Here is a 27,016-nt window from a genome sequence, read left to right as displayed (position 1 = left end):
GAACTCACCCAGTCTCAACTGATGAACAGCGGAGGGGGCGAGCAGCACTTCCTCGGGAAGCCCCCTATGAACATGTTCAGGCACTTCAGCCAACGTCTCCGCTACCTCTGGAGGTTTTACTGCATCCTACAAGTCAAAGCACGAAGACAACAGCTAATTACCATCAGTAAACATGTAACTGGTCATTAGAAGCCCCCCAAGGAAAACTCTCAGATATCCCACCTAATAGAGATCACAAAAAAATGGTGACCCTCGCATCCTCTGATCATCTAGGAGGCAGACAAGTCCGACAACATTCGCATTTACTGTGAAATAACTAATAATTGGTCGATCGCGCGCACTGCCGCTCAATTAATGGGGGTCCCGGAGATGGGCGAGTGCTATGTTGTGCTGGTCTTCCGCACCATTATAAGAATGAATGGGAAAAGCAGTGCACATGGTCGACCACTGCTCCATTCACACAGGGCTCTATAGCGGGTCCGATTCTCAGGATCCTGGAGGGACCAAACAGTCGGAACCCAGCAATTGGAAAGTTAGGGGCTAACTTCAAAATTTGGAAATACCCCTGGAAAAATATTGTTGATATGTCAAAAATATCCATTCAAAGAGAATCTGTCAGCAGGTGTTTGGTATGTAATCTGAGAGCACCATTATATAGGGGCTGAGACACGGATTCTGGAAATGTGTCACTTACTGGGCAGTTTCAATAAAATCAGTGTTTTATCAGCAGGAGATTATCACTACAGGACCAGGTGTCTCGTGCCACCTTGTCCTGCTGTTCTGTACAATCCCGCCCCCACCACTGATTGGTAGCTTGCTGTCAATGTACACAGAGAGCTACCAATCAGTATTGTGGGTGGTGTTATACAGGGCTCAGCATTTAAGCTCCGCTTGATCTGCAGCACAGAAAACTGTGATTCCATCACAACTGCTGCACCCAGTAAACTAAATCACACAGCGCTGGAATCAGGGTCTCTGCCCCTACATTATGCTGCTGTCAGATTAAATAGCAAAAACCTGCTGACACCTCCATCTCCCCTGTAAAATGGAAATTTGTGTTACCAACTCGTACGACCTGTAGGCGGCAGGGAATCGATGCACATTTATTTAGCTGCCATTGCTGCCCCCGCCAGAGCCTGATCGGGATCAATGTAACCTCTAATTACACTTCTCTCCCATCAGTCCCGAGTACAGCGAGGACACATCGCAGGACTCGCTCCAGCTGAGGACACATTTCCCAGCATTTATGTCTTTGACAGTCAGATGTTTTCATGCCAAACATCACAGATGAGAGAATGAAAAGGGAAAAAATTACAGCTCAGAAGTCTCTTATGAATGAGAAATGAAACCTAAGGCGGGAGGTTACTGGTGCGGAAAGAAAATGCTGTCAGCAGCTACGAAAAAAAATGCAAACATACAATGTAAGCAGTGGTGGCACAGAGAAACAGCTAATACAGACAGTGATGTCACAGTACAGGGATAATGCACACAGTGATGTCACAGTACAGGGATAATAGACACAGTGATGTCACAGTACAGGGATAATACACACAGTGATGTCACAGTACAGGGATAATAGACACAGTGATGTCACAGTACAGGGATAATGCACACAGTGATGTCACAGTACAGGGATAATAGACACAGTGATGTCACAGTACAGGGATAATACACACAGTGATGTCACAGTACAGGGATAATAGACACAGTGATGTCACAGTACAGGGATAATGCACACAGTGATGTCACAGTACAGGGATAATACACAGTGATGTCACAGTACAGGGATAATGCACACAGTGATGTCACAGTACAGGGATAATACACACAGTGATGTCACAGTACAGGGATAATGCACACAGTGATGTCACAGTACAGGGATAATGCACACAGTGATGTCACAGTACAGGGATAATACACACAGTGATGTCACAGTACAGGGATAATACACAGTGATGTCACAGTACAGGGATAATACACACAGTGACGTCACAGTACAGGGATAATATACACAGTGATGTCACAGTACAGGGATAATACACAGTGATGTCACAGTACAGGGATAATGCACACAGTGATGTCACAGTACAGGGATAATACACAGTGATGTCACAGGGTATTGTCACGTTTTTTGGGATCCCAAAGTTAAGCTTTGTTTCCACCACAGAAACATGAAAACATGTAAGGTGTTAGGTCACCAATGCAAGACAACATGAAACCATAAAGCCATTTAGGAAAAAAGGGCAATTTGATGAAATTATTTGAGGAATTTTGATAGTACTATAAAAACGCAGCTTAAAATTTGCATTAAAAAAATGCAGCAAACCCGTATTGTGTGAACATTAACTGGGGGGAGAATGGATGGCAAGCGGTGGGAGCCAACAGTCTATTTAATAACAGACTGCAGTATCAAAGTTTTTATTATACTTGAATTGTTAAAACGGTCCAAAAATAAACCCCTTTTGGGAGTAGTTGCCTACCTCACTGCCAGGGACCTTGCACACAAGGTGCAAAAATTATCCATTTGGGGAGTGTGAAGAGCTGCTGCCCCGTAGAATAACACTGGGCCGAGCGCTGTGCGGTGTTTGATAGTATGGCACTCAGCTGCGTTCTACGTTAGTGTGATTCTTGCATTCGTTACACCCCGGGGTGTCAGGGGACTCGAGGATCGCAGCACAGCTGCATCTCTTCCATTGCGGGCGTCCGAAAGAATTGTACTGCACTCAAGTGACATCAGAGTGCAGTGCGACGTTTCACACGGACCCATAGACAACATGGGTGCGTGCGATCCGATTCAGGGATGCAATGGCAGCATGTTGCAATGCCGAATTGGCATGAGAAAATGATCGCAGATGTGAGCGGTCCCATAGCTTAACATTCGACTGAGTTGAATCCGATATTTTAGCGGATTGTACTCGCCCAATTAGATCGCAAGTGGGAGCGAGCCCTAAAGCTGATGGTGTCGCTGTCAGAAGCCACATCATATGTTACGCTCTGCCTCCTGCTTCCTCTACACAAAGGAGGCCAAATGGGACTTGTTTTGTACCGATACTGCCAAGGATGGCCGCTGCCGGCAGTGCCGGTGGAGCAGCGCCTAGCGGATCCAACATTGTTAACCACAGTATGGAGTTTTTTCTCTCATGCCAGCTCGTCCATTGCCACTTTTTCGTTTAACATGTATTTTGGACACAAGTTTACCATTTACAATTTTTTTTTAAATGGAGGTTAATGTTAACCCTTTTATTCCACATGCAGAAACGTGACATTTTCCGCGTTTCACCTCTGTGACCGTATTCTATCCCACTACAGGACATTGGACAGATCTCCGGTTGCTTTTTTCACTTACCTGATTCATCGTGTGCTGCTGGTGGTTTCCAAGAAGCCACACATCCCAAAGTCGCCACGTCCAGGATTACACGTGCGCTGAAAAGATTGAAAACAAAAATGTTAACGCTGTATTGACAATTTTGTAACCATCAGACTTTCATTTTTAGTTTTTGCATACGAGAAAAGAATACAAACAATTTCTCACCTATGGGCTTGTTCATAGTTTTATCCATTTTTGTTCCATGGGGTTTGTTTGTTTTTTAATTCACTGGCATAAATTTTTCTTGAATAGATAGATAGATAGATATCAGCACATTTTTCTCCTTCATTCTCGCGCGAACACTTGGTCCATGAAAAACACGGACATGTGAACAGCCCCCAAAAACTATACGGTTTGCGTGTTCTATGAGAAACTAATTTAAAAAAAAAATGTAAGAAACTAATTTCTGAACAAAAGCTTCCAACTAAATTCATGTGTGGCACTTTATTATTTTGCATTTAATCTCCAAATTTTAACGCACAGAGACCCAGAATTCGGTGCCGTCCTTGCAATATAGATCCATCACAGAGGCATTTATTGGCAAGGCTCGTCCTTCACGATATTTTTACGTCTGCATAATTAACAACACTCGTATCCTGAATTTCTTGACCATTTGTAAGACCTTCCCACATTCAGCTCAGAGTCCCTGACATTTGTGGTTGAAGTCGCACAAAATCTGACAGAAAAAAAAAAAAAAATAATAATAAAATGTCCGTCAAACTCTGTATAAAAAAGTAAAGACTTCGTGAAAGTGTATGGCTCCCAATTCCCCAACGAATCCAGGTCAAACTACTAAGGCCGGCGTCACACTTGCGAGTTTTACGGACGTAAGAGCGCAGAAACTACGTCCGTAAAACTCGCATAACATACGGCACAATTACTCTCTATGCCCCTGCTCCTATCTGCCGTATTTTACTGATCAGTATTATACGGCTTTCTACGGCCGTACAAAATCGCAGCATGCTGCGTTTGTCACCGTACTGCGCAAATAAAACGCCAATGAAAGTCTATGGAAGCGTGAAAAATACGGATCACACACGGACAAGCAGTGTGACTTGCGAGAAATACGCAGCGGTGTTAGAGAGAAAAGCCGGTAATTCAGTGCGGTGTACAGTAAAATCACACTGACAGCTTACAGTCCAATAGGTAGAATAAATGTGGACACATAGAATAGGTATATACAGTGGGGCAAAAAAGTATTTAGTCAGTCAGCAATAGTGCAAGTTCCACCACTTAAAAAGATGAGAAGCGTCTGTAATTTACATCATAGTTAGACCTCAACTATGGGAGACAAACCGAGAAAAAAAAATCCAGAAAATCACATTGTCTGTTTTTTTAACATTTTATTTGCATATTATAGTGGAAAATAAGTATTTGGTCAGAAACAAAATTTCATCTCAATACTTTGTAATATATCCTTTGTTGGCAATGACAGAGGTCAAACGTTTTCTGTAAGTCTTCACAAGGTTGCCACACACTGTTGTTGGTATGTTGGCCCATTCCTCCATGCAGATCTCCTCTAGAGCAGTGATGTTTTTGGCTTTTCGCTTGGCAACACGGACTTTCAACTCCCTCCAAAGGTTTTCTATAGGGTTGAGATCTGGAGACTGGCTAGGCCACTCCAGGACCTTGAAATGCTTCTTACGAAGCCACTCCTTCGTTGCCCTGGCGGTGTGCTTTGGATCATTGTCATGTTGAAAGATCCAGCCACGTTTCATCTTCAATGCCCTTGCTGATGGAAGGTTTGCACTCAAAATCTCACGATACATGGCCCCATTCATTCTTTCATGTACCCGGATCAGTCGTCCTGGCCCCTTTGCAGAGAAACAGCCCCAAAGCATGATGTTTCCACCACCATGCTTTACAGTAGGTATGGTGTTTGATGGATGCAACTCAGTATTCTTTTTCCTCCAAACACGACAAGTTGTGTTTCTACCAAACAGTTCCAGTTTGGTTTCATCAGACCATAGGACATTCTCCCAAAACTCCTCTGGATCATCCAAATGCTCTCTAGCAAACTTCAGACGGGCCCGGACATGTACTGGCTTAAGCAGTGGGAAACATCTGGCACTGCAGGATCTGAGTCCATGGTGGCGTAGTGTGTTACTTATGGTAGGCCTTGTTACATTGGTCCCAGCTCTGCAGTTCATTCACTAGGTCCCCCCGCGTGGTTCTGGGATTTTTGCTCACCGTTCTTGTGATCATTCTGACCCCACGGGGTGGGATTTTGCGTGGAGCCCCAGATCGAGGGAGATTATCAGTGGTCTTGTATGTCTTCCATTTTCTAATTATTGCTCCCACTGTTGATTTCTTCACTCCAAGCTGGTTGGCTATTGCAGATTCAGTCTTCCCAGCCTGGTGCAGGGCTACAATTTTGTTTCTGGTGTCCTTTGACAGCTCTTTGGTCTTCACCATAGTGGAGTTTGGAGTCAGACTGTTTGAGGGTGTGCACAGGTGTCTTTTTATACTGATAACAAGTTTAAACAGGTGCCATTACTACAGGTAATGAGTGGAGGAAAGAGGAGACTCGTAAAGAAGAAGTTACAGGTCTGTGAGAGCCAGAAATCTTGATTGTTTGTTTCTGACCAAATACTTATTTTCCACCATAATATGCAAATAAAATGTTAAAAAAACAGACAATGTGATTTTCTGGATTTTTTTTTCTCAGTTTGTCTCCCATAGTTGAGGTCTACCTATGATGTAAATTACAGATGCCTCTCATCTTTTTAAGTGGTGGAACTTGCACTATTGCTGACTGACTAAATATTTTTTTGCCCCACTGTCTATATATATAATTGTCTAAGGGTTTTTCCGTCTTTCTGTCTGTCCTGGAAATCCCGGCTCTCTGATTGGTCGAGGCCGCCAGGCCTCGACCAATCAGAGACCGGCACAGCATCGACGTAGAAATCCCGCGTCTCTGATTGGTCGAGGCCGCCAGGCCTCGACCAATCAGCAACGGGCACAGCGACGATGATGTCATAAAGAACGTAGAAATCCCGCGTCTGATTGGTCGAGGCCGCTAAGCACAGCGACGATGATGTCATAAAGGACGTAGACATCTCACATTTCTGATTCAGCGACGGGCACAGTATCGACGTAGATGTCATAATGGTTGCCATGGCGACGATGATGTCATAAAGGTTGCCTCGACCAATCAGCGACGGGCACAGTCTGCTGCGAATTCTGGAATCATCATTGTCCATATACTACGGGGACATGCATATTCTAGAATACCCGATGCGTTAGAATCGGGCCACAATCTAGTGTATATATCATTGAGACACATATATGTATATATATTATTACTTCATACAGCGCTAGATAGCAGAAAGCCGGTAATTCAATTACCGGCTTTTGCTATCTCCTTCCTAAACCCAACATGATATGAGACATGGTTTACATACAGTCAACCATCTCATATCCCCTTCAGGAAAGTTCCCACGATCTAGGGACAACCAGCAGAGGGCGCCTCACCGCAAATGAAGGTAAATATAGGTCATTGACCTACTTTACCTTCATTCCCCGGGGTTTTGCAGCAAGGAGTAGCGCTGCATTAGGCCGGCGTCGCACACAGCGTAAAACAATACGGTCCGTATATTACGGCCGTAATACGCTGAAAAGTCCCGAAAATAGTGGTCCGTAGCTCCTCCGTAGGCAGGGTGTGTCAGCGTTTTTTGCGCATGGCATCCTCCGTATGTAATCCGTATGGCATCCGTACTGCGTGGTTTTCTCGCAGGCTTGCAAAACCAACATACCGCTATAGAAATGATCCATGTGTCCCAAAAAGAAAAAAAAAAAATATATATATATATATAGTCAGTAGACACATATATGTATATATATTACTATTTTTTCCAGCGCTATACAGCTTGAAAGCCGGTAATTCAATTACCGGCTTTTTCTTTCTCCTTGCTAAAACCCGACATGATTTGAGACATGGTTTACATACAGTAAACCATGTCTTCTCTCCAGCTCCCCGGCTTTCTAGGTAAGTTCACACGATCTATGAACAGCCAGCAGAGGGCGCCTCACCGCAAATGAAGCTAAATATAGATCATTGATCTATATTTAGCCTCATTCCCCGGGGTTTTGCAGCGAGGAGCAGCCTGCATTAGCGGAACTCCTTGCTGCAAACTGTTTTAACCCCTTCAGAAGGATTTACATCGTTGGACATTACAGATCTGCGGAGGGTAAGGATATTGTTGGTTTATTATGTTTTTTCTTTCACAGAACGAGGGTCTTCAGCGAGTGGATTGGGCGTTAAATAAAATATTACAACAACCTTTGTTTTTATTTCATTAAAATAATTTTTAATAATGTGTGTGTTTTTTTTTAACCCTTTCATTCAATTGGATTAATAATGGATAGGTGTCATAATTGACGCCTCTCCATTATTAATTAGGCTTAATGTCACCTTACAATAGCAAGGTGGCATTAACCCTTCATTACCCCATATCCCACCGCTACACGGGAATGGGAAGAGAGTGGCCAAGTGCCAGAATAGGCGCATCTTCCAGATGTGCCTGTTCTGGGGTGGCTGGGGGCAGGTGTTTTTAGCCAGGGGGGGGCCCAATAACCGTGGACCCTCTCCAGGCTATTAATATCTGCCCTCAGTCACTGGCTTTACTACTCTGGCGGAGAAAATTGCGCGGGAGCCCACGCCAATTTTTTCCGCCATTTAACCCTTTAATTTTAAGAGCTAGAACGGCCAAATTTTGCAGATACACACTACTGACATTAGTAGTGTGGAATCTGCAAAAAAAATGGAGAGAAGACATGGTTTACTGTATGTAAACCATGTCTCAAATCATGTCGGGTTTAGGAAGGAGAAAGAAAAAGCCGGTAATTGAATTACCGGCTTTCAAGCTGTATAGCGCTGGAATAAATATTAATATATATACATATATGTGTCTCACTGACATATATATATATATACCTATTCTATGTGTCCACATTTATTCTACCTATTCTACTGTAAGCTGTCAGTGTGATTTTACTGTACACCGCACTGAATTACCGGCTTTTCTCTCTAACAGCGCTGCGTATTTCTCGCAAGTCACACTGCTTGTCCATGTGTAATCCGTATTTTTCACGCTTCCATAGACTTTCATTGGCGTATTTCTTGCGCAGTACGGTGACAAACGCAGCATGCTGCGATTTTGTACGGCCGTAGAAAGCCGTATAATACTGATCAGTAAAATACGGCAGATAGGAGCAGGGGCATAGAGAATAATTGTGCCGTATTTTTTGCGAGTTTTACGGACGTAGTTTCTGCGCTCTTACGTCCGTAAAACTCGCAAGTGTGAAGCCGGCCTTAGCAGAACTCCTGGCTGCAAAATGTTTTAACCCCTTCAGATGGATTTACATCATTGGACCTTACAGATCTTCGGAAGGTATGTATATTGTTGGTTTATTATTTTGACTTTGTTACAGATCGAGGGTCTTCAGTGAGTGGATTGAGCGTAGAATAAATTATTACAACAACCTTTGTGATTTTTTCATTAAAATAATTTTTAATAATGTGTGTGTGTTTTTTTAACCCTTTACTACAATTGGATTAATAATGGATAGGTGTCATAATTGACGCCTCTCCATTATTAATTTGGCTTAATGTCACCTTACAATAGCAAGGTGACATTAACCCTTCATTACCCCATATCCCACCGCTACACGGGAATGGGAAGAGAATAGGACGGTCCTGTTTACAGTCCTGACAGGAAAGACCCAACCGCATAAATAACACATCGGTTCTGATCTGAGATCCCCGCACTCCAAGATAGAGGACGCGGGCATCATCTACAAAGAGTCACCTCAGGTCTTATCATATCTTGGACGCTCTAAAATCATTTCCAGCTTTCAGATTTACAGAACAGATTCAAAATGAACGCCAATGTCTGACAGGTTGCTATGGACAACCACTTTACACATACAGAGGCCATGAGTGTTTTGTGGCCATGGACATTAGATCTCCGTTATAAATCTGATGCGAATGACAGATGTGGCACATATCAAAATAAAGCTTCCAACAGCAAAATACTACCGGCTAGAAGCATTGCTGTGCGGCCTCTCCATTGATTATACTGAGAAATCAACTATACCACCTAAAGAGGAGTACAAGGTACTCATAGACCACTATAACGCTCAAGGTATAAAAATCAATAAAGTTTATTGAAAATTAATCTTAAAAACACATCATAACATATGAGGATCTCAAAAGACTAAGCCAAAATCCATATAAAGCAGTGGTGATACATCAATACATATCACATAGCATTGTATAGTATATACACATATTCCAATCCCATATGAAGTTCACAACACATCCTTAAAGGTCACAGACCTATGTACATACATATACCCGGATGATGGGAACCTAACATTAGTAATGTCCTTATATAAGATAATAAATCAATGCTTACCCGTTCTAAATCACAAACACCACTGCACCAAATGCCCCGACGCGCGTTTCGCCCACGTGCTTTCTCAAGGGATAAGCATGGATTTATAATCTTTATATGGACATCCCTAACTGCAAACCTTAAAAAGATGACTACAGTTGCAAATCTCGCCCTCCCCCAAAAAATAAAAAATAAATAACCAGCAGGTGAACACATGAAATAGACTTCAAAAAGGTGAAAATGGAAAGATGAATTTGGTTAAAAAAAAAAAAAAAGGTACAAAATGCCAAAAATTTGACAATAAACAGCCGCAATAATGCATTGGTCCTTACAAACTCTCCAGAACTCGTACGATAGCAGATGTAAAGAAGAATAAAGGGGATGTTATATTTCGGAAAAAAGGGGGGCCTTTTGTTTTTTAATGGATATAAACCACCATCAGAAGTTTTTCGTATCGCTTAAGGTACATTTACACACAATTACACAATGAGTGTTGTTAGGAAGGCTCTCTTCACGATAATCGCGCAGTGTAAACAGGCGGCCAATTGCCAGATGAGCAAGTCGGGTGAAAATATTTTTTGGTTTCCAGAAAAAAAAAAAAAAAAAAAAAAAAAAAAAAAATTACCCTTCTCGGCAGCAAGATCCTGAAATAAAAGTAGGTAAAAATCTAAGGGGCACCATATACAAAAAATGGTTGTCGGCCAAACGCTGGTTCGGTTGATCATTTGGTTGGCAGCTCTCGCTCACAACTTTTCCATGCTCTTGCTTCTTATCTTCTTATTTAGATAAGACCTTTGTGGTCCCATTTATAGGCAAATGAGAAGCGGAAGAAAAAGCTGCACAGAAAAAAGTGCACTTCCAATCGCAGAAAATACTAAACAAAAAAAAAAAAGGTTTTATTGAAAAATAAAAAGTGCAAAGAAACATCAAATAAAAAAAACACAAAGAAATGACAACACACAGGGAAAGGACACGATACAAGTGCTAATAATAAGGAAAAAAATAAGAGTTCCAAATATGAAAGTCACGTAAAAAAAAAAATTGAACTTAGAGAAGATACTGTGGTCTGTCCTTCGAAAGACAATATTTACACACTGTCGAGAATGGTGGCTTCTAGGAGATTAAGGCTACTTTCACACTAGCGTCGGAATCTCCCCGTCGCAATGCGTCGGGCAGAGATTCCGACGCTAGCGTTTGACGCACTGCACAACGGGTGCAGCGGATGCATTTCTCCGGCGCATCCGCTGCCCCATTGTGAGGTGCGGGGAGGTGGGGGCGGAGTTCCGGCCGCGCATGCGCTGTCGGAAAAAGCGGTCCGTCAGGAGCAAAAAAACGTTACATTTAACGTTTTTTGCTCCCGGCGGTCCGCCACAACACGGCGCAACCGTCGCACGACGGTTGCGACGTGTGGCAAAGCGTCGCAATGCGTCGCCAATGTTAATCTATGGGGCAAAAACGCATCCTGCAAACAACTTTGCAGGATGCGTTTTTTGCCATAAACGACGCATTGCGACGTCTGGCAAAAAACGCCAGTGTGAAAGTAGCCTAATGTGTGGCTTTACAGCATGAACCAAAAGGAAACAGTCTAGGAACCCTGATGAAAACCGTGTTAAAGAGTCATTTCGATCTTTGGTACCATACTTATGGCGTATCCACTGTGGAGGGGGCCTCTCTAGCTAAATAAATGGAGAATGAGGCTTCCAGGATTTGGTGAAGGGGTCAGCAGACCCTCTGTTCTGCTGGTGAGGGTCCTATTGAATGGGAGGCATGATTGAAGGAGTTTGAAAAGAAATAGGTGTCCACACTATCAACACCACAAATCCATTAACTATGGTCATTAGATAAAAAACAGAGTGACATTGAAATGTAAAATAGGAAATGTATCTTATGCGCCACTTGTTGTTTGTTTGTTTTAAGAAAAATTGAAACAAAGTCTTTTTTTTGAAACCTGCAGAGAAGGACGTTATCCTAAATGCTCTTGTATTTTTTATACATTTTGTATCTTTTTAGAAGGACGAATATCCAGAAACCAATTACTGTAGAGATGATTAAAATTTGGATACAACCCAAGAATCACACCTTACTCTGTACTATATTTGCCCATTGAAAAAGCAGCTCCCTGTAGCAGATGTCAAGTAACACAAGAGAGACCGTCTGCTCCATCACACTCTGCCTCCCGCAAGTCACAGGAGGATAGTATAGACTGGGGAGGCCGCTCGGTCGAGAACACCGAGAGTCGCTACAGAGAAAAATCAAAGCAAACTCTTTGAAAATCCATTAAAAGCCTGATCAGTTGCAGCCAGGACAGGGTTAAATATTGCACTTTATATGATGAGGGTTTGTAAATCTAACTGTAGTTTTTATTTAACAACATTACAAGGTTTACAAATAAAATAGTAAAATAAATAAAATAAATGCTACAGTGGATGCAAACATTTTCTTTGCAATATCTCAGACATGTGCTATATGGATTCGAACATCAAATCAAAACTGGTGATCTAGGGTACATAGAAAAAAAAAAAAAAATGGACAGCACACGAATGCTATATACATGTCTGAACGAGCCCTAATGGCTCATTCAAATATCAGTGAGAGGAAAAAATGGTGCGAATTTCTCCAGTGTTTATGATCTGAGTATCAGTTTTTACGATCAGATTTTGGTCAGCGCTTCAACGGTTTTTCTTAGATGATAAAAAAATAAAAAAATCCAATAGAGCGGTCTCAAACTTCTCCTATTAAACAGTCCGGGAAAAGCAAAAAAAAAAAAACAAACAAACAGTACATGGATGGCATTTGAGTGCTGTCCAATTTTTTCACAGATCCATAGACTTACATGGGCGAGTTTGAGCCGACACTCAGATCAAAATCAGATAGCACTCGAATGAGAAAAACCGACGTCTGAAATCAGCCCCTAATTAAATATATTAAGCCCTGTAAATTGAGCTATTGTCTATACAGGCACAGACATTCTAGGGAGGATCTAGAGGCAGACACAGACATTCTATGGAGGAGCTAGAGGCTGATACAGACATTCTAGGGAGAAGCTAGAGGCAGAGAAAGGCATTCTAGGGAGGAGCTAGAGGCTGATACAGACATTCTATGGAGGAGCTAGAGGCAGACACAGACATTCTATGGAGGAGCTAGAGGCAGACACAGACAATCTAGAGAGAAGCTAGAGGCAGACACAGACATTCTAGGGAGGAGCTAGAGGCAGACACAGACATTCTAGGGAGGAGCTAGAGGCAGACACAGACATTCTAGGGAGGAGCTAGAGGCAGACACAGACATTCTAGGGAGGAGCTAGAGGCAGACACAGACATTCTAGGGAGGAGCTAGAGGCAGACAGACATTCTAGGGAGGAGCTAGAGGCAGACACAGACATTCTAGGGAGGAGCTAGAGGCAGACAGACATTCTAGAGAGGAGCTAGAGGCAGACACAGACAATCTAGAGAGGAGCTAGAGGCAGACACAGACATTCTAGGGAGGAGCTAGAGGCAGACACAGACATTCTAAGGAGGAGGAGCTAGAGGCCGACAGACATTCTAGGGAGAAGCTAGAGGAAGACACAGACATTCTAGGGAGAAGCTAGAGGAAGACACAGACATTCTAGGGAGGAGCTAGAGGCAGAAACAGACATTCCAGGGAGGAGCTAGAGGCAGACAGACATTCTAAGAAGGAGCTAGAGGCAGAAACAGACATTCTAGGGAGGAGCTAGAGGCCGACACAGACAATCTGGGGAGGAGCTAGAGGCCGACACAGACATTCTAAGGAGGAGGAGCTAGAGGCCGACACAGACATTCTAAGGAGGAGGAGCTAGAGGCCGACACAGACATTCTAAGGAGGAGGAGGTAGAGGCCGACACAGACATTCTAAGGAGGAGGAGCTAGAGGCCGACACAGACATTCTAAGGAGGAGGAGCTAGAGGCCGACAGACATTCTGGGGAGGAGCTAGAGGCCGACACAGACATTCTAGAAAGGAGCTAGAGGCAGACAGACATTCTAGGGAGGAGCTAGAGGCAGACACAGACATTCTGGGGAGGAGCTAGAGGCCGACACAGACATTCTAGGGAGGAGCTAGAGGCAGACAGACATTCTAGGGAGGAGCTAGAGGCAGACACAGACATTCTAGGGAGGAGCTAGAGGCAGACACAGACATTCTAGGGAGGAGCTAGAGGCAGACACAGACATTCTAGGGAGGAGCTAGAGGCAGACAGACATTCTAGAGAGGAGCTAGAGGCAGACACAGACATTCTAGGGAGAAGCTAGAGGAAGACAGACATTCTAGGGAGGAGCTAGAGGCAGACACAGACATTCTAGGGAGGAGCTAGAGGCCGACACAGACATTCTAGGGAGGAGCTAGAGGCCGACACAGACATTCTAGGGAGGAGCTAGAGGCAGACACAGACATTCTAAGGAGGAGGAGCTAGAGGCCGACACAGACATTCTAGGGAGAAGCTAGAGGAAGACACAGACATTCTAGGGAGGAGCTAGAGGCAGACACAGACATTCTAAGGAGGAGGAGCTAGAGGCCGACACAGACATTCTAGGGAGGAGCTAGAGGCAGACACAGAAATTCTAGGGAGGAGCTAGAGGCCGACACAGACATTCTAAGGAGGAGGAGCTAGAGGCAGACACAGACATTCTAGAAAGGAGCTAGAGGCCGACACAGACATACTAGGGAGGAGCTAGAGGCAGACACAGACATACTAGGGAGGAGCTAGAGGCAGACACAGAAATTCTAGGGAGGAGCTAGAGGCCGACACAGACATTCTAGGGAGGAGGAGCTAGAGGCAGACACAGACATTCTAGAAAGGAGCTAGAGGCCGACACAGACATACTAGGGAGGAGCTAGAGGCAGACACAGACATACTAGGGAGGAGCTAGAGGCAGACACAGACATACTAGGGAGGAGCTAGAGGCAGACAGACATACTAGGGAGGAGCTAGAGGCCGACACAGACATTCTAGGGAGGAGCTAGAGGCCGACACAGACATTCTAGGGAGGAGCTAGAGGCCGACACAGACATTCTAGGGAGGAGCTAGAGGCAGACACAGACATTCCAGGGAGGAGCTAGAGGCAGAAACAGACATTCCAGGGAGGAGCTAGAGGCAGACACAGACATTCTAAGAAGGAGGTAGAGGCAGAAACAGACATTCTAGGGAGGAGCTAGAGGCCGACACAGACAATCTGGGGAGGAGCTAGAGGCCTACACAGACATTCTAAGGAGGAGGAGCTAGAGGCCGACACAGACATTCTAAGGAGGAGGAGCTAGAGGCCGACACAGACATTCTAAGGAGGAGGAGCTAGAGGCCGACACAGACATTCTAAGGAGGAGGAGCTAGAGGCCGACACAGACATTCTAAGGAGGAGGAGCTAGAGGCCGACACAGACATTCTGGGGAGGAGCTAGAGGCCGACACAGACATTCTAGAAAGGAGCTAGAGGCCGACACAGACATTCTAAGGAGGAGCTAGAGGCAGACACAGACATACTAGGGAGGAGCTAGAGGCAGACACAGACATTCTAGGGAGGAGCTAGAGGCCGACACAGACATTCTAGGGAGGAGCTAGAGGCCAACACAGACATTCTAAGGAGGAGGAGCTAGAGGCCGACACAGACATTCTAAGGAGGAGGAGCTAAAGGCCGACAGACATTCTGGGGAGGAGCTAGAGGCCAACACAGACATTCTAGGGAGGAGGAGCTAGAGGCAGACACAGACATTCTAGGGAGGAGCTAGAGAGACACAGACATTCTAGGGAGGAGCTAGAGGCAGACACAGACATTCTAGAAAGGAGCTAGAGGCCGACACAGACATTCTAGGGAGGAGCTAGAGGCAGACACAGACATACTAGGGAGGAGCTAGAGGCAGACACAGACATTCTAGGGAAGAGCTAGAGGCCGACACAGACATTCCAGGGAGGAGCTAGAGGCCGACACAGACATTCCAGGGAGGAGCTAGAGGCAGACACAGACATTCTAGGGAGGAGCTAGAGGCCGACACAGACATTCTGGGGAGGAGCTAGAGGCAGACAGACATTCTGGGGAGGAGCTAGAGGCAGACACAGACATTCTAGGGAGGAGCTAGAGACAGACACAGACATTCTAGGGAGGAGCTAGAGGCAGACACAGACATTCTAGGGAGGAGCTAGAGGCCGGCACAGACATTCTGGGGAGGAGGAGCTAGAGGCCGACACAGACATTCTAAGGAGGAGGAGCTGGAGGCCGACACAGACATTCTAAGGAGGAGGAGCTGGAGGCCGACACAGACATTCTAGGGAGGAGCTAGATGCAGACACAGACATTCTAGGGAGGAGCTAGAGGCCGGCACAGACATTCTGGGGAGGAGGAGCTAGAGGCCGACACAGACATTCTAAGGAGGAGGAGCTAGAGGCCGACAGACATTCTGGGGAGGAGCTAGAGGCAGACACAGACATACTAGGGAGGAGCTAGAGGCAGACAGATATTCTAGGGAGGAGTAAGAGGCAGACACAGACATTCTAGGGAGGAGCTAGAGGCCGACACAGACATTCTAGGGAGGAGCTAGAGGCAGACACAGACATTCTAGGGAGGAGCTAGAGGCAGACACAGACATTCTAGGGAGGAGCTAGAGGCCGACACAGACATTCTGGGGAGGAGCTAGAGGCAGACAGACATTCTGGGGAGGAGCTAGAGGCAGACACAGACATACTAGGGAGGAGCTAGAGGCAGACAGATATTCTAGGGAGGAGTAAGAGGCAGACAGACATTCTAGGCAGGAGCTAGAGGCAGACACAGACATTCTAGGGAGGAGCTAGAGGCCGACACAGACATTCTAGGGAGGAGCTAGAGGCCGACACAGACATTCTAGGGAGGAGCTAGAGGCCGACACAGACATTCTAGGGAGGAGCTAGAGGCAGACACAGACATTCTAGGGAGGAGCTAGAGGCCGGCACAGACATTCTGGGGAGGAGGAGCTAGAGGCCGACACAGACATTCTAAGGAGGAGGAGCTAGAGGCCGACACAGACATTCTGGGGAGGAGCTAGAGGCAGACACAGACATACTAGGGAGGAGCTAGAGGCAGACACAGATATTCTAGGGAGGAGTAAGAGGCAGACACAGACATTCTAGGCAGGAGCTAGAGGCAGACAGACATTCTTGGAAGGAGCTAGAGGCAGACACAGACATTCTAGGGAGGAGCTAGAGGCAGACAGACATTCTAGGGAGGAGCTAGAGGCAGACAGACATTCTGGGGAGGAGCTACGGGCAGACAGACATTCTGGGGAGGAGCTAGAGGCAGACAGACATTCTGGGGAGGAGCTAGAGGCAGACAGACATTCTGGGGAGGAGCTAGAGGCAGACACACATTCTGGGGAGGAGCAAGAGGCAGACACAGAAATTCTGGGGAGGAGCTAGAGGCAGACAGACATTCTGGGGAGGAGCTAGAGGCAGACACAGACATTCTAGGGAGGAGCTAGAGGCAGACACAGAAATTCTGGGGAGGAGCTAGAGGCAGACAGACATTCTAGGGAGGAGCTAGAGGCAGACACAGAAATTCTGGGGAGGAGCTAGAGGCAGACACAGACATTCTGGGGAGGAGCTAGAGGCAGACAAACATTCTAGGGAGGAGCTAGAGGCAGACACAGACATTCTGCTGCAAGTTCAACTCACACAATAGTTACACTTTAATTAAGCTCTCCATACAACTTTATGAGCACCAAGATCAATTCCTATTTGAGTAATGTGAACATGTTTTCAGCAAATACAGATTCTACCCATAGAGAGTGAAAGATCAATCCACGAGGAGAAAGAAATAGGATTTCTCTGATAAAATAATCAATTTTATAAAATAGTTTATGTGTACTATTGATTTGGGGGGGATGGTTACTCATTACAGTATTCCATACAAATCAGTAGATTGTCGATGTAATACAGAACAGAAATCAATAGCGAAGTGTCAAAAGCACTGAGTTTTTAAGACTTTGGGGTTTTTATACTAATGTCCAGCAGATGAGGAGTCCCCTATTCTAGCAGAGGGTCTGAGTGCTAAAATGGGGAACTCCCACCAGGAAAACTACGGGGAAAAACTCCTGCCATTCCAATAACCTTAATGGATGTACTATAAATAGCCAAAAACATTAATGAGACTAAAAATGGTGATGCCTGCCTGGACTGTCATAAAAATGGTTAATGTTTTTTTTGTTTGCTTGTTTTTTTAAACAGTCTTACACCAAAATTCTGGCAAAAAAAAACTGTTTTATCAATTGGGGCCTTAGCTAAAGCAATAAATGTTTATTGATGAAGTCCAACCCATGACAATCTGATATGACCTTGGTGTAAGGACTAGCTCACACCACCATATTTTCTGTCCGAGTGCCTTCCAACAAAACATCGGATCACACTCGGACCTGTGTTATTTCATGGGGCCGTGCGCGAGTCTGATTTTTTTTCCTCGGATTCAGCCGAAAATATATTATATATATACACACATACATACAAAAGAGGAAAATTCATGGGTGATAGTTATGCATTTCTGTGCTGTATTTGAAATCTCTAGCAATGGTAGGTTGCCGAAAAGGTTTTAAAAGGGGCCATATTTTGGGTCTGGTATTTAGGAAGGACCAAAAGAGTTGGGGTGGGACAGGTCGCTCCAATACCTCCAGTCCCAGTTTTGTAGGCCTTACAAAAAGGCAGCTATAGTGGGCTCAGGTGAGTCTAATGTGTGGGAACTGGAAAGCAACCAATAAACGTCAGCAAACTGAGCCTAATGTAGGACCTGATTTGCTTTCTGGGTGAGACCTTGTTGTTGCTTTGCCACAGTTTAGAAAGATAATTGTTATCTTGTTTGTGCCAGAAAAGGGCTGTTTTTCATTGACACAACTGTGAAAGTTGTTTCTATTCTCTATCAGAGAGCGTGAAGCCCTACAGTATTAGGCCGGCGTCACACTACCGTGTTTTACGGACGTAAGAGGTGCTGAAAATACGGATTGCATACGGTACAATGCTTCTCTATGCCCCAGCTCCTATCAGCCGTATTTTACTGATCCGTATTAGGCTACTTTCACACTAGCGTCGGATTCGGCCCGTCGCATTGCGTTGGGCCGAGATTCCGACGCTAGCGTTTGACGTGCCGCACAATGGGTGCAGCGGATGCATTTATCCAGCGCATCCGCTGCCCCATTGTGAGGTGTGTGGAGGGGGGCGGAGTTCCGGCCGCGCATGCGCAGTCGGAAAAAGCAGTCCGTCGGCAGCAAAAAAACGTTACATTTAACGTTTTTTGCTCCTGGCAGTCCGCCACAACACGGCGCAACCGTCGCACGACGGTTGCGACGTGTGTCAATACGTCGCAATGCGTCGGTAATGTTACTCTATGGGGCAAAAACGCATCCTGCAAACAACTTTGCAGGATGCGTTTTTTCCCCTAAACGACGCATTGCGACGTATTCAAAAAAACGCCAGTGTGAAAGTAGCCTTATACGGTCTTCTACGGCCGTAGAAAATCACAGCATGCTGCGTTTGTCACCGTATTGCGCAAAAAATACGCCAATGAAAGTCTATGGGGGCCAGAAAAATATGGATTACACACGGACCAGCAGTGTGACTTGCGAGAAATACGCAACGGTGTTAGAGAGACAAGCCGGCAAACCCGACATAATTACATACAGTAAACTATCTCATATCCGCATTTTTTTTGCATATTCCACACTACTAATGTCAGTAGTGTGTATGTGCAAAATTTGGGCACTCTAGATATTAAATTAAAGGGTGGCGGAAAAAATTGGCGTGGGCTCCCGCGCAATTTTCTCTGCCAGAGTAGTAAAGCCAGTGACTGAGGGCAGATATTAATAGCCTGGAGAGGGTCCATGGTTATTGCCCCCCCCCCCCCAGCTAAAAACATCTGCCCCCAGCCACCCCAGAAAAGGCACATCTGGAAGATGCGCCTATTCTGGCACTTGGCCACTCTCTTCCCATTCCCGTGTAGCGGTGGGATATGGGGTAATGAAGGGTTAATGTCACCTTGCTATTGTAAGGTGACATTAAGCCAGATTAATAATGGAGAGGCGTCAATTATGACACCTATCCATTATTAATCCAATAGTCTGAAATGGTTAAAAAAAAACACAAACACATTATTACAAAGTATTTTAATGAAATAAAAACACAGGTTGTTGGGATATTTCATTATCCTGGTAATCCACCTGAAGACCCTCGCTCTGTAACAAAGGGAAAAAAAAAACAAAACAATATATGTAAACCATGTCTCATATCATGTCGGGTTTAGGAAGGAGATAGCAAAAGCCGGCAATTGAATTACCGGCTTTAAAGCTATCTCGCGCTGGATGAAATATTAATATATACATATATGTGTCTACTGAGATATATAGATATAGATATACCGTAGATAGAGAGAGAGAGAGACAGTATATGTGCTGTTACGATTTTTTGAGAACATGGATCCATTGTATGTCCGTATGTCGGTTTTGCAAGCCTGCGAGAAAATCTCGCAGTATGGATGCCATACGGATTACATACGGAGGATGCCATGCGCAAAATACTCTGACACACCCTGCCTACGGAGGAGATACGGACCACTATTTTGGGGAATTTTCTGCGTATTACGGCCGTATATTACGGACCGTGTTTTTATACGCATGAGCCTTAGAGTATTACATATATCTGGAAGGGATAAGAAAAGCCAAAATACACACACAAAAAAACAGCATATAATGATATATTGATCTTATACTCCATTTTTTTCAAAAGAAATTGACATTAGAGATCACTTCAAAGGGGGTCGTGCCCTACCTAAATGCATTCTCCATACAAATAAAATGGCCCTTTGTCTTACAAAACAGCCAGCAGTAATATCTATAGGCCTGGGAACGATTTGGTTAATAACAGACTGTCTGTACAGTTCACCACATTCCTTCCTGCCTGCAAGATACCTGCTGCATCTGCTAACCCCAAACTGTCGGCGAAGGCAAACAATAGGACTTGGGCTACAAATTCTACACGACAGCTGAGAAAATTACAGTTTCAAAAAGTGCTACATTTCACTTTTTAAAAAAAAAAAAAAAAAAGTATTTTTTTTTTGTTTTAAGAAAAAAAATCAGTTGTAATATACATTTCTTTTTAAATGTTACAAAACATATTAAGAGGATTTTTGACAAACTGTATTAAAAAGGCCAACAGAAGACAAAACATATTTTAGGAGCACAATTCAGAAGAACTGTCACAACACCCTCCTGCGATGTGTTATCTTCGAATTTGTATTCTGGGGGCAGAATGCAGAGGGATATGACATGGGGCCTTTGTCAAGTAGAATTATTAAAATTCTGCTGTGCCACATTGTCTAGTCCAGACATTCAAGGACCTCCTGCCGCTTGCAAAGCTCCAGGAGGAGAGGAGACACTTTAAAAGACGAATTCACAATTTACACCCCTGCTACACTCAGAATGAGACATTTCACACATTTTCCATTGAGCAGAGACACCCTGGAAATGGTCGCCTTTCTTTAGAAAGCAAAACACCCTAATTACAGTTTATACCTTTATAATATTGCACCTCCACAGGGTTAGATTTATTTACACAAATTCTGAAATCATTTTGTACATCGATTAAGAGACTATTAACTCATCTCCCCTTTTCTTACATTCCCCCTACACAATGGCGATTTTGTATCCATTTGGTGATATTTTAGTTGACATGTATCTTTTTATTATTATTTTAAACTGAAACAAAAAAAAGGACAATAGAGGCATGATTTCTCTAAATGGAATACAGAAAAAAAATCCTGCAATCAAAATTATGATTTAAAATAAAAAAAAAATCATTTTTTTAATTTATCTAAATGGAACACACAAAAAAACATCCAGCAGTCAAGTCAAAAGTATGATTTTTTTTTTTTAAATAATTTCCATTGAAGTGTTAAAACACTATCCAAAGATTTGGATATATACATATATACATAGATAGATAGATAGATAGATAGATAGATAGAGATGATATAGAGGAAGGTGTGTCTGTCACAAAGCTGCCAGGCTGCTGAAAATACCCAATTGATACATTGGGTTCTACTAAGTATCTCTGTAGCATAAACAAACAGGCCTGTAACGTAAACATTCAATATTTACTTTATAAACAAAGTCAAATAAATATTCAATTTTTTTTTTAATTCCTTTTTTAAATTCATAAAAATGGAATAAGAATTGCAGTTTGGAATGGGTTCTTCTTTTTTCGGAAGGGGGACAATGAAAAAAAAGTAAATAAAAAAATAAATTAAAAAAAAAAAAAAAGTAAGACCTTTCTGCAAAGTGAGGAACAAAAAAAAAAAACAGCCTAAAGCCTGAACAAAGCCACAGCTCACACATGTCATCATCACCTATAGATTTCCTGCCCCAGCCCTGCTGCCGCTGCTGCTGCTGCTGCTGTACACAAGGCTGCAACTCCAATAAAAGTCATGTCCACAGCATCCAGGGAGTGGGGAGGAAGGAATATTAATTGCACAGACCATAATCCTGGCTCTGCTGATGATCAGGATTGTTTGACAACTTCCCGGGGGTTTCAGTGCCCCCCAGTGTGTTTTGGACCCTGCCGGGTGCCCCCTTCCCCTCCCCCTCTGCTGGGCATGCAGTCAGTACCTGGGCAGTGGTCAGGACACCTACCTGTCCCTGGATCGGTCCCTGGATCGGTCCCTGGCAGCTGGCAGGAGTCTCCCATTGACAGCACAGCCGACCAGGGCAGCCTCTATTCTCCTCCTCAGCACACACAGGCCTGCACACACTGAATAGTGCTCCCAGCATGCTCAGCTTCAGCACCAGCTGGGGCTCATCTTAAAGGGGCTATGTCTATTTACCGTGTTAAAAGGGAAACCAAGTCTGTGTTTAGAAAATGGGGAAGATTCGCAAATTTTCCCACTGGGAAATCAAGTTGGCATGGGAACTGAGTTATTAGGATGCAGCAGATCCTAGATGGCATGGATGCTATTAATATTGTATTTTTTTTAAGCCTTCACTCAGCTTTCCCAGACTTCTGAATGGCAATCTGCCTAGTTATCCAACAATGTAGGCCTTGCTTGCAATCATTCATCACTGCTGTTATATATTAAAACCTTCACCCAGCTTTCCCAGACTTCTGAATGGCAATCTGCCTAGTTATCCAACAATGTAGGTCTTGCTTGCAATCATTCATTACTGCTGTTATATATTAAAACCTTCACCCAGCTTTCCCAGACTTCTGAATGGCAATCTGTCTAGTTATCCAACAATGTAGGTCTTGCTTGCAATCATTCATTACTGCTGTTATATATTAAAACCTTCACCCAGCTTTCCCAGACTTCTGAATGGCAATCTGCCTAGTTATCCAACAATGTAGGCCTTGCTTGCAATCATTCATTACTGCTGTTATATATTAAAACCTTCACCCAGCTTTCCCAGACTTCAGAATGGCAATCTGTCTAGTTATCCAACAATGTAGGTCTTGCTTGCAATCATTCATTACTGCTGTTATATATTAAAACCTTCACCCAGCTTTCCCAGACTTCAGAATGGCAATCTGCCTAGTTATCCAACAATGTAGGTCTTGCTTGCAATCATTCATTACTGCTGTTATATATTAAAACCTTCACTCAGCTTTCCCAGACTTCTGAATGGCAATCTGCCTAGTTATCCAACAATGTAGGCCTTGCTTGCAATCATTCATTACTGCTGTTATATATTAAAACCTTCACCCAGCTTTCCCAGACTTCAGAATGGCAATCTGTCTAGTTATCCAACAATGTAGGTCTTGCTTGCAATCATTCATTACTGCTGTTATATATTAAAACCTTCACCCAGCTTTCCCAGACTTCAGAATGGCAATCTGCCTAGTTATCCAACAATGTAGGTCTTGCTTGCAATCATTCATTACTGCTGTTATATATTAAAACCTTCACCCAGCTTTCCCAGACTTCAGAATGGCAATCTGTCTAGTTATCCAACAATGTAGGTCTTGCTTGCAATCATTCATCACTGCTGTTATATATTAAAACCTTCACCCAGCTTTCCAAGACTTCAGAATGGCAATCTGCCTAGTTATCCAACAATGTAGGTCTTGCTTGCAATCATTCATCACTGCTGTTATATATTAAAACCTTCACCCAGCTTTCCAAGACTTCAGAATGGCAATCTGCCTAGTTATCCAACAATGTAGGTCTTGCTTGCAATCATTCATCACTGCTGTTATATATTAAAACCTTCACCCAGCTTTCTCAGACTTCTAAATGGCAATCTGCCTAGTTATCCAACATTGTAGGTCTTGCTTGCAATCATCCATCACTGCTGTTATATATTAAAACCTTCACCCAGCTTTCCCAGACTTCTGAATGGCAATCTGCCTAATTATCCAACAATGTAGGTCTTGCTTGCAATCATTCATCACTGCTGTTATATATTAAAACCTTCACCCAGCTTTCCCAGACTTCTGAATGGCAATCTGCCTAATTATCCAACAATGTAGGTCTTGCTTGCAATCATCCATCACTGCTGTTATATATTAAAACCTTCACACAGCTTTCCTAGACTTCTGAATGGCAATCTGCCTAATTATCCAGTAATATAGGCCTTGCTTGCAATCATTCATCACTTCTGTTATATATTAATACATTCACCCAGCTTTCCTAGTCTCCTTAATGGAAATTTACTGAGATATCCAACACTAAATGTCTAAGTATAAAATTATTAATCAGTGTTGTTATATTCTAAAACCTTTACCCAACTTTCCCAGTCTCCTGAATGGCAATATGCCTAGTTATCCAACAACATAGGTCTGGTTACGCAATTATTTTTCACTAGTATTGCATTATGAAAGATTTACCCAGCTTTCGCAGAGCCCTGAATGGTAAACTATAGATTTAGCCAATAATATAGATCTGGGTATATTGGTATATATATGGGTTATATTTTAAAACCGTCACCCAGCTTTCCCAGACTCCTGAATGGCAATTTGCAGAGATAGCCAACAATATAGGTCTAGTTTGCAATTATTCATTACTGATATTCTATATTAAAAGCTTCACCCAGCTTTCCCAGATTCCTGAATGGCAATTTAGAGAGATATCCAACAATACAGGTTTAGTTTGCAATTATTCAATACTACTATTATATTTTAAAAACGTCACCCAACTTTCCCAGACTACTGAAATATCCAACAATAAAGGTCTAGGTACACAATCATTCATCAATGCTATTATATTTTAAAACCTCCACCCAACTTTTCCAGATTCCTGAATGGCAATCTGCTTAATTATACATCAATAAATGTCTAGTTACACCATTATTTATCACTGATCCTATATTGTAAGAGCTTCACCCAGCTTTCCCAGAGTTCTGAATTGTAATTTATCAATTTATCCAACAATAAAGGTATGGTACACAATCATTCATCACTGCTATTGTATTTTAAAAGCTTCACCCAGCTTTCCCAGACTCCTGAAAAGCAATCTGCCTAGACTCCAGGACCCAGGTGCGATTGCAACCTCTGGACTTATTAAAGTAACGACCCTGGTTTTGGTTGCAATCCTTCATCAATGCTATTATATTTTAAAACCTTCACCCAACTTTTCCAAGCTCCTCAATTGCAATCTGCCTACTTATCCAACACAAAAATTTAGTTACACCATTATTTATCACTGCTATAAAATTTTAAGAGCCTCATCCAGCTTTCCCAGACTCCTGAATGGCAATTTACTGATATATCCAACAATAAAGGTCTTGTTACACAATTATTGATCAATGCTATTATATTTTAAAACCTACTCTCAACTTTCCCAGACTCCTGAATGGCAATCTGTCTAGTTATCCAACAATATTATTATCCAACAATTATTTAGCACTAATATTATATTTTGAAAGGTTCACCCAGCTTTCCCAGAGCCCTAAATGGTAAAGTATTGATTTATCCAACAATAAATGACTGAGTACTTATTAATCAATGTTATTATATTTTAAAACCTTCACCTAGCTTTTACAGGCTCCTGAATGGCGATCTGTCTAATTATCCAAAAATATAGTTACACAATTATTCATTTCCGCTTTTAGATTTGAAAACCTTCACCCAGCTTTCCCAGACTCTTTAAAGGAAATTTACTTAGGTATCCAACAATAAAGGTCTAAGTATGAAATCATTAATCACTACAAAACTAAGCTGATTTTTGTAGAGAAAAAAAAAAAGCTGGGCGCTACCCTGAAGAGGTGCGGTGATGGTGACGGTTATATTTGGCATCACCCAGCTTTCCCAGCAGAATCAATTGGATAACATTATGAGTGTCATCAAATAAAGAGCTCCTAGTTTATTAGTAATTTAATTTAAAGATTCTTTAACCCTTGTGGTCCCAACTGCAAGGGACCGTAAAGGCAGAGGACCCAGTCCTGACTGTGTATTTTCTGAGGTTTCTTTTGTAGACAGGGTTCCAATTGATATTATTTAGACAATAGAGATGTCCATGTGAATAAAAAAACAATTTCCATCAGTCTTTGGTCAGTTTTTGCCATCAGCATCTCTCATATGTAGCAAAAACTGATGGAGGTTTCTCCATTTTTTTCCTTGCAGTAGTGATGAGCGAGCGTGCTGGGATAAGGTGTTATCTGAGCATGCTCGGGTGCTAACAGAGTATCTTTGGCGTCTAATAATATGTTTGATTCCCCGCGACTGCGCTGTCTCGCGGCTGATAGACAGACGCAACACATGCAGGGATTGCCTAACAATCAGACAATCCCTGCATGTTGTTGTGGCTGTCCCCTCCTAGCTAGGCAACCCTCAAATCACATCTATTGATATGGTGTTGGGACTGCAACATAAGTTTTGAAATTTTTTAGATTTAGAATATAGGATAGCAGTATATAGTGTGACTAAGAAAGGATCCAGGGATCTGGCGCTTTCACTGCAGGTGATATAAAAACATTTAAAAATCAAACGCGTTTCGCCTGACAAGCCGCCTTCTTCAGGGGGTCTGGGTTTTTTTCTCCTTTCTTGAGGGATTTGCATTTATCGCATATTCATATATAGTAGAAGTGGTCAATTTATTTGAAGGTCAAGTGCCCTAGGAAGGCTAAAAAATATGTAAAAACGTTAAAATTAAAAAAATATATATTACAATATAAAAAACACGAAAATGAATAATGGCTGTTTCCTTAAAGGGAATCTGATCTGTTTTGCTATTTAATCTGATAGCAGCATGGTGTAGGGACAGAGACCCTGATTCCAGTGCTGTGTGATTTATTTTACTGGGTGCAGCAG

The 27,016-nt window shown here is 43.2% G+C and overlaps 1 protein-coding gene across 2 annotated transcripts in view; it reads right to left on the bottom strand.

Annotated features, from left to right (window-relative positions):
• PRDM2 (PR/SET domain 2) overlaps nucleotides 1-22,488 on the bottom strand; it is a 132,362-nt gene extending 109,874 nt beyond the window's left edge. For both annotated transcript variants that reach the window (XM_069742436.1, XM_069742435.1), the window contains exons 1-3: nucleotides 22,408-22,488; nucleotides 3,347-3,423; nucleotides 9-126 (exon numbers count right to left, since the gene is read on the bottom strand). In XM_069742436.1, the coding sequence (XP_069598537.1) occupies nucleotides 9-126; nucleotides 3,347-3,355 (127 nt within the window). In that variant the 5' untranslated portion in view covers nucleotides 3,356-3,423; nucleotides 22,408-22,488. The remainder of the gene's footprint in view (nucleotides 1-8; nucleotides 127-3,346; nucleotides 3,424-22,407) is intronic.
• Between the last annotated feature and the right edge of the window lie 4,528 nt (nucleotides 22,489-27,016).

Source organism: Ranitomeya imitator, chromosome 10 (genome assembly GCF_032444005.1).
Source record: "Ranitomeya imitator isolate aRanImi1 chromosome 10, aRanImi1.pri, whole genome shotgun sequence".
NCBI lineage: Eukaryota > Metazoa > Chordata > Amphibia > Anura > Dendrobatidae > Ranitomeya > Ranitomeya imitator.
The sequence above is the reverse complement of the archived record's forward strand: the minus strand, read 5'-3'. Positions and strand labels throughout refer to the sequence as shown.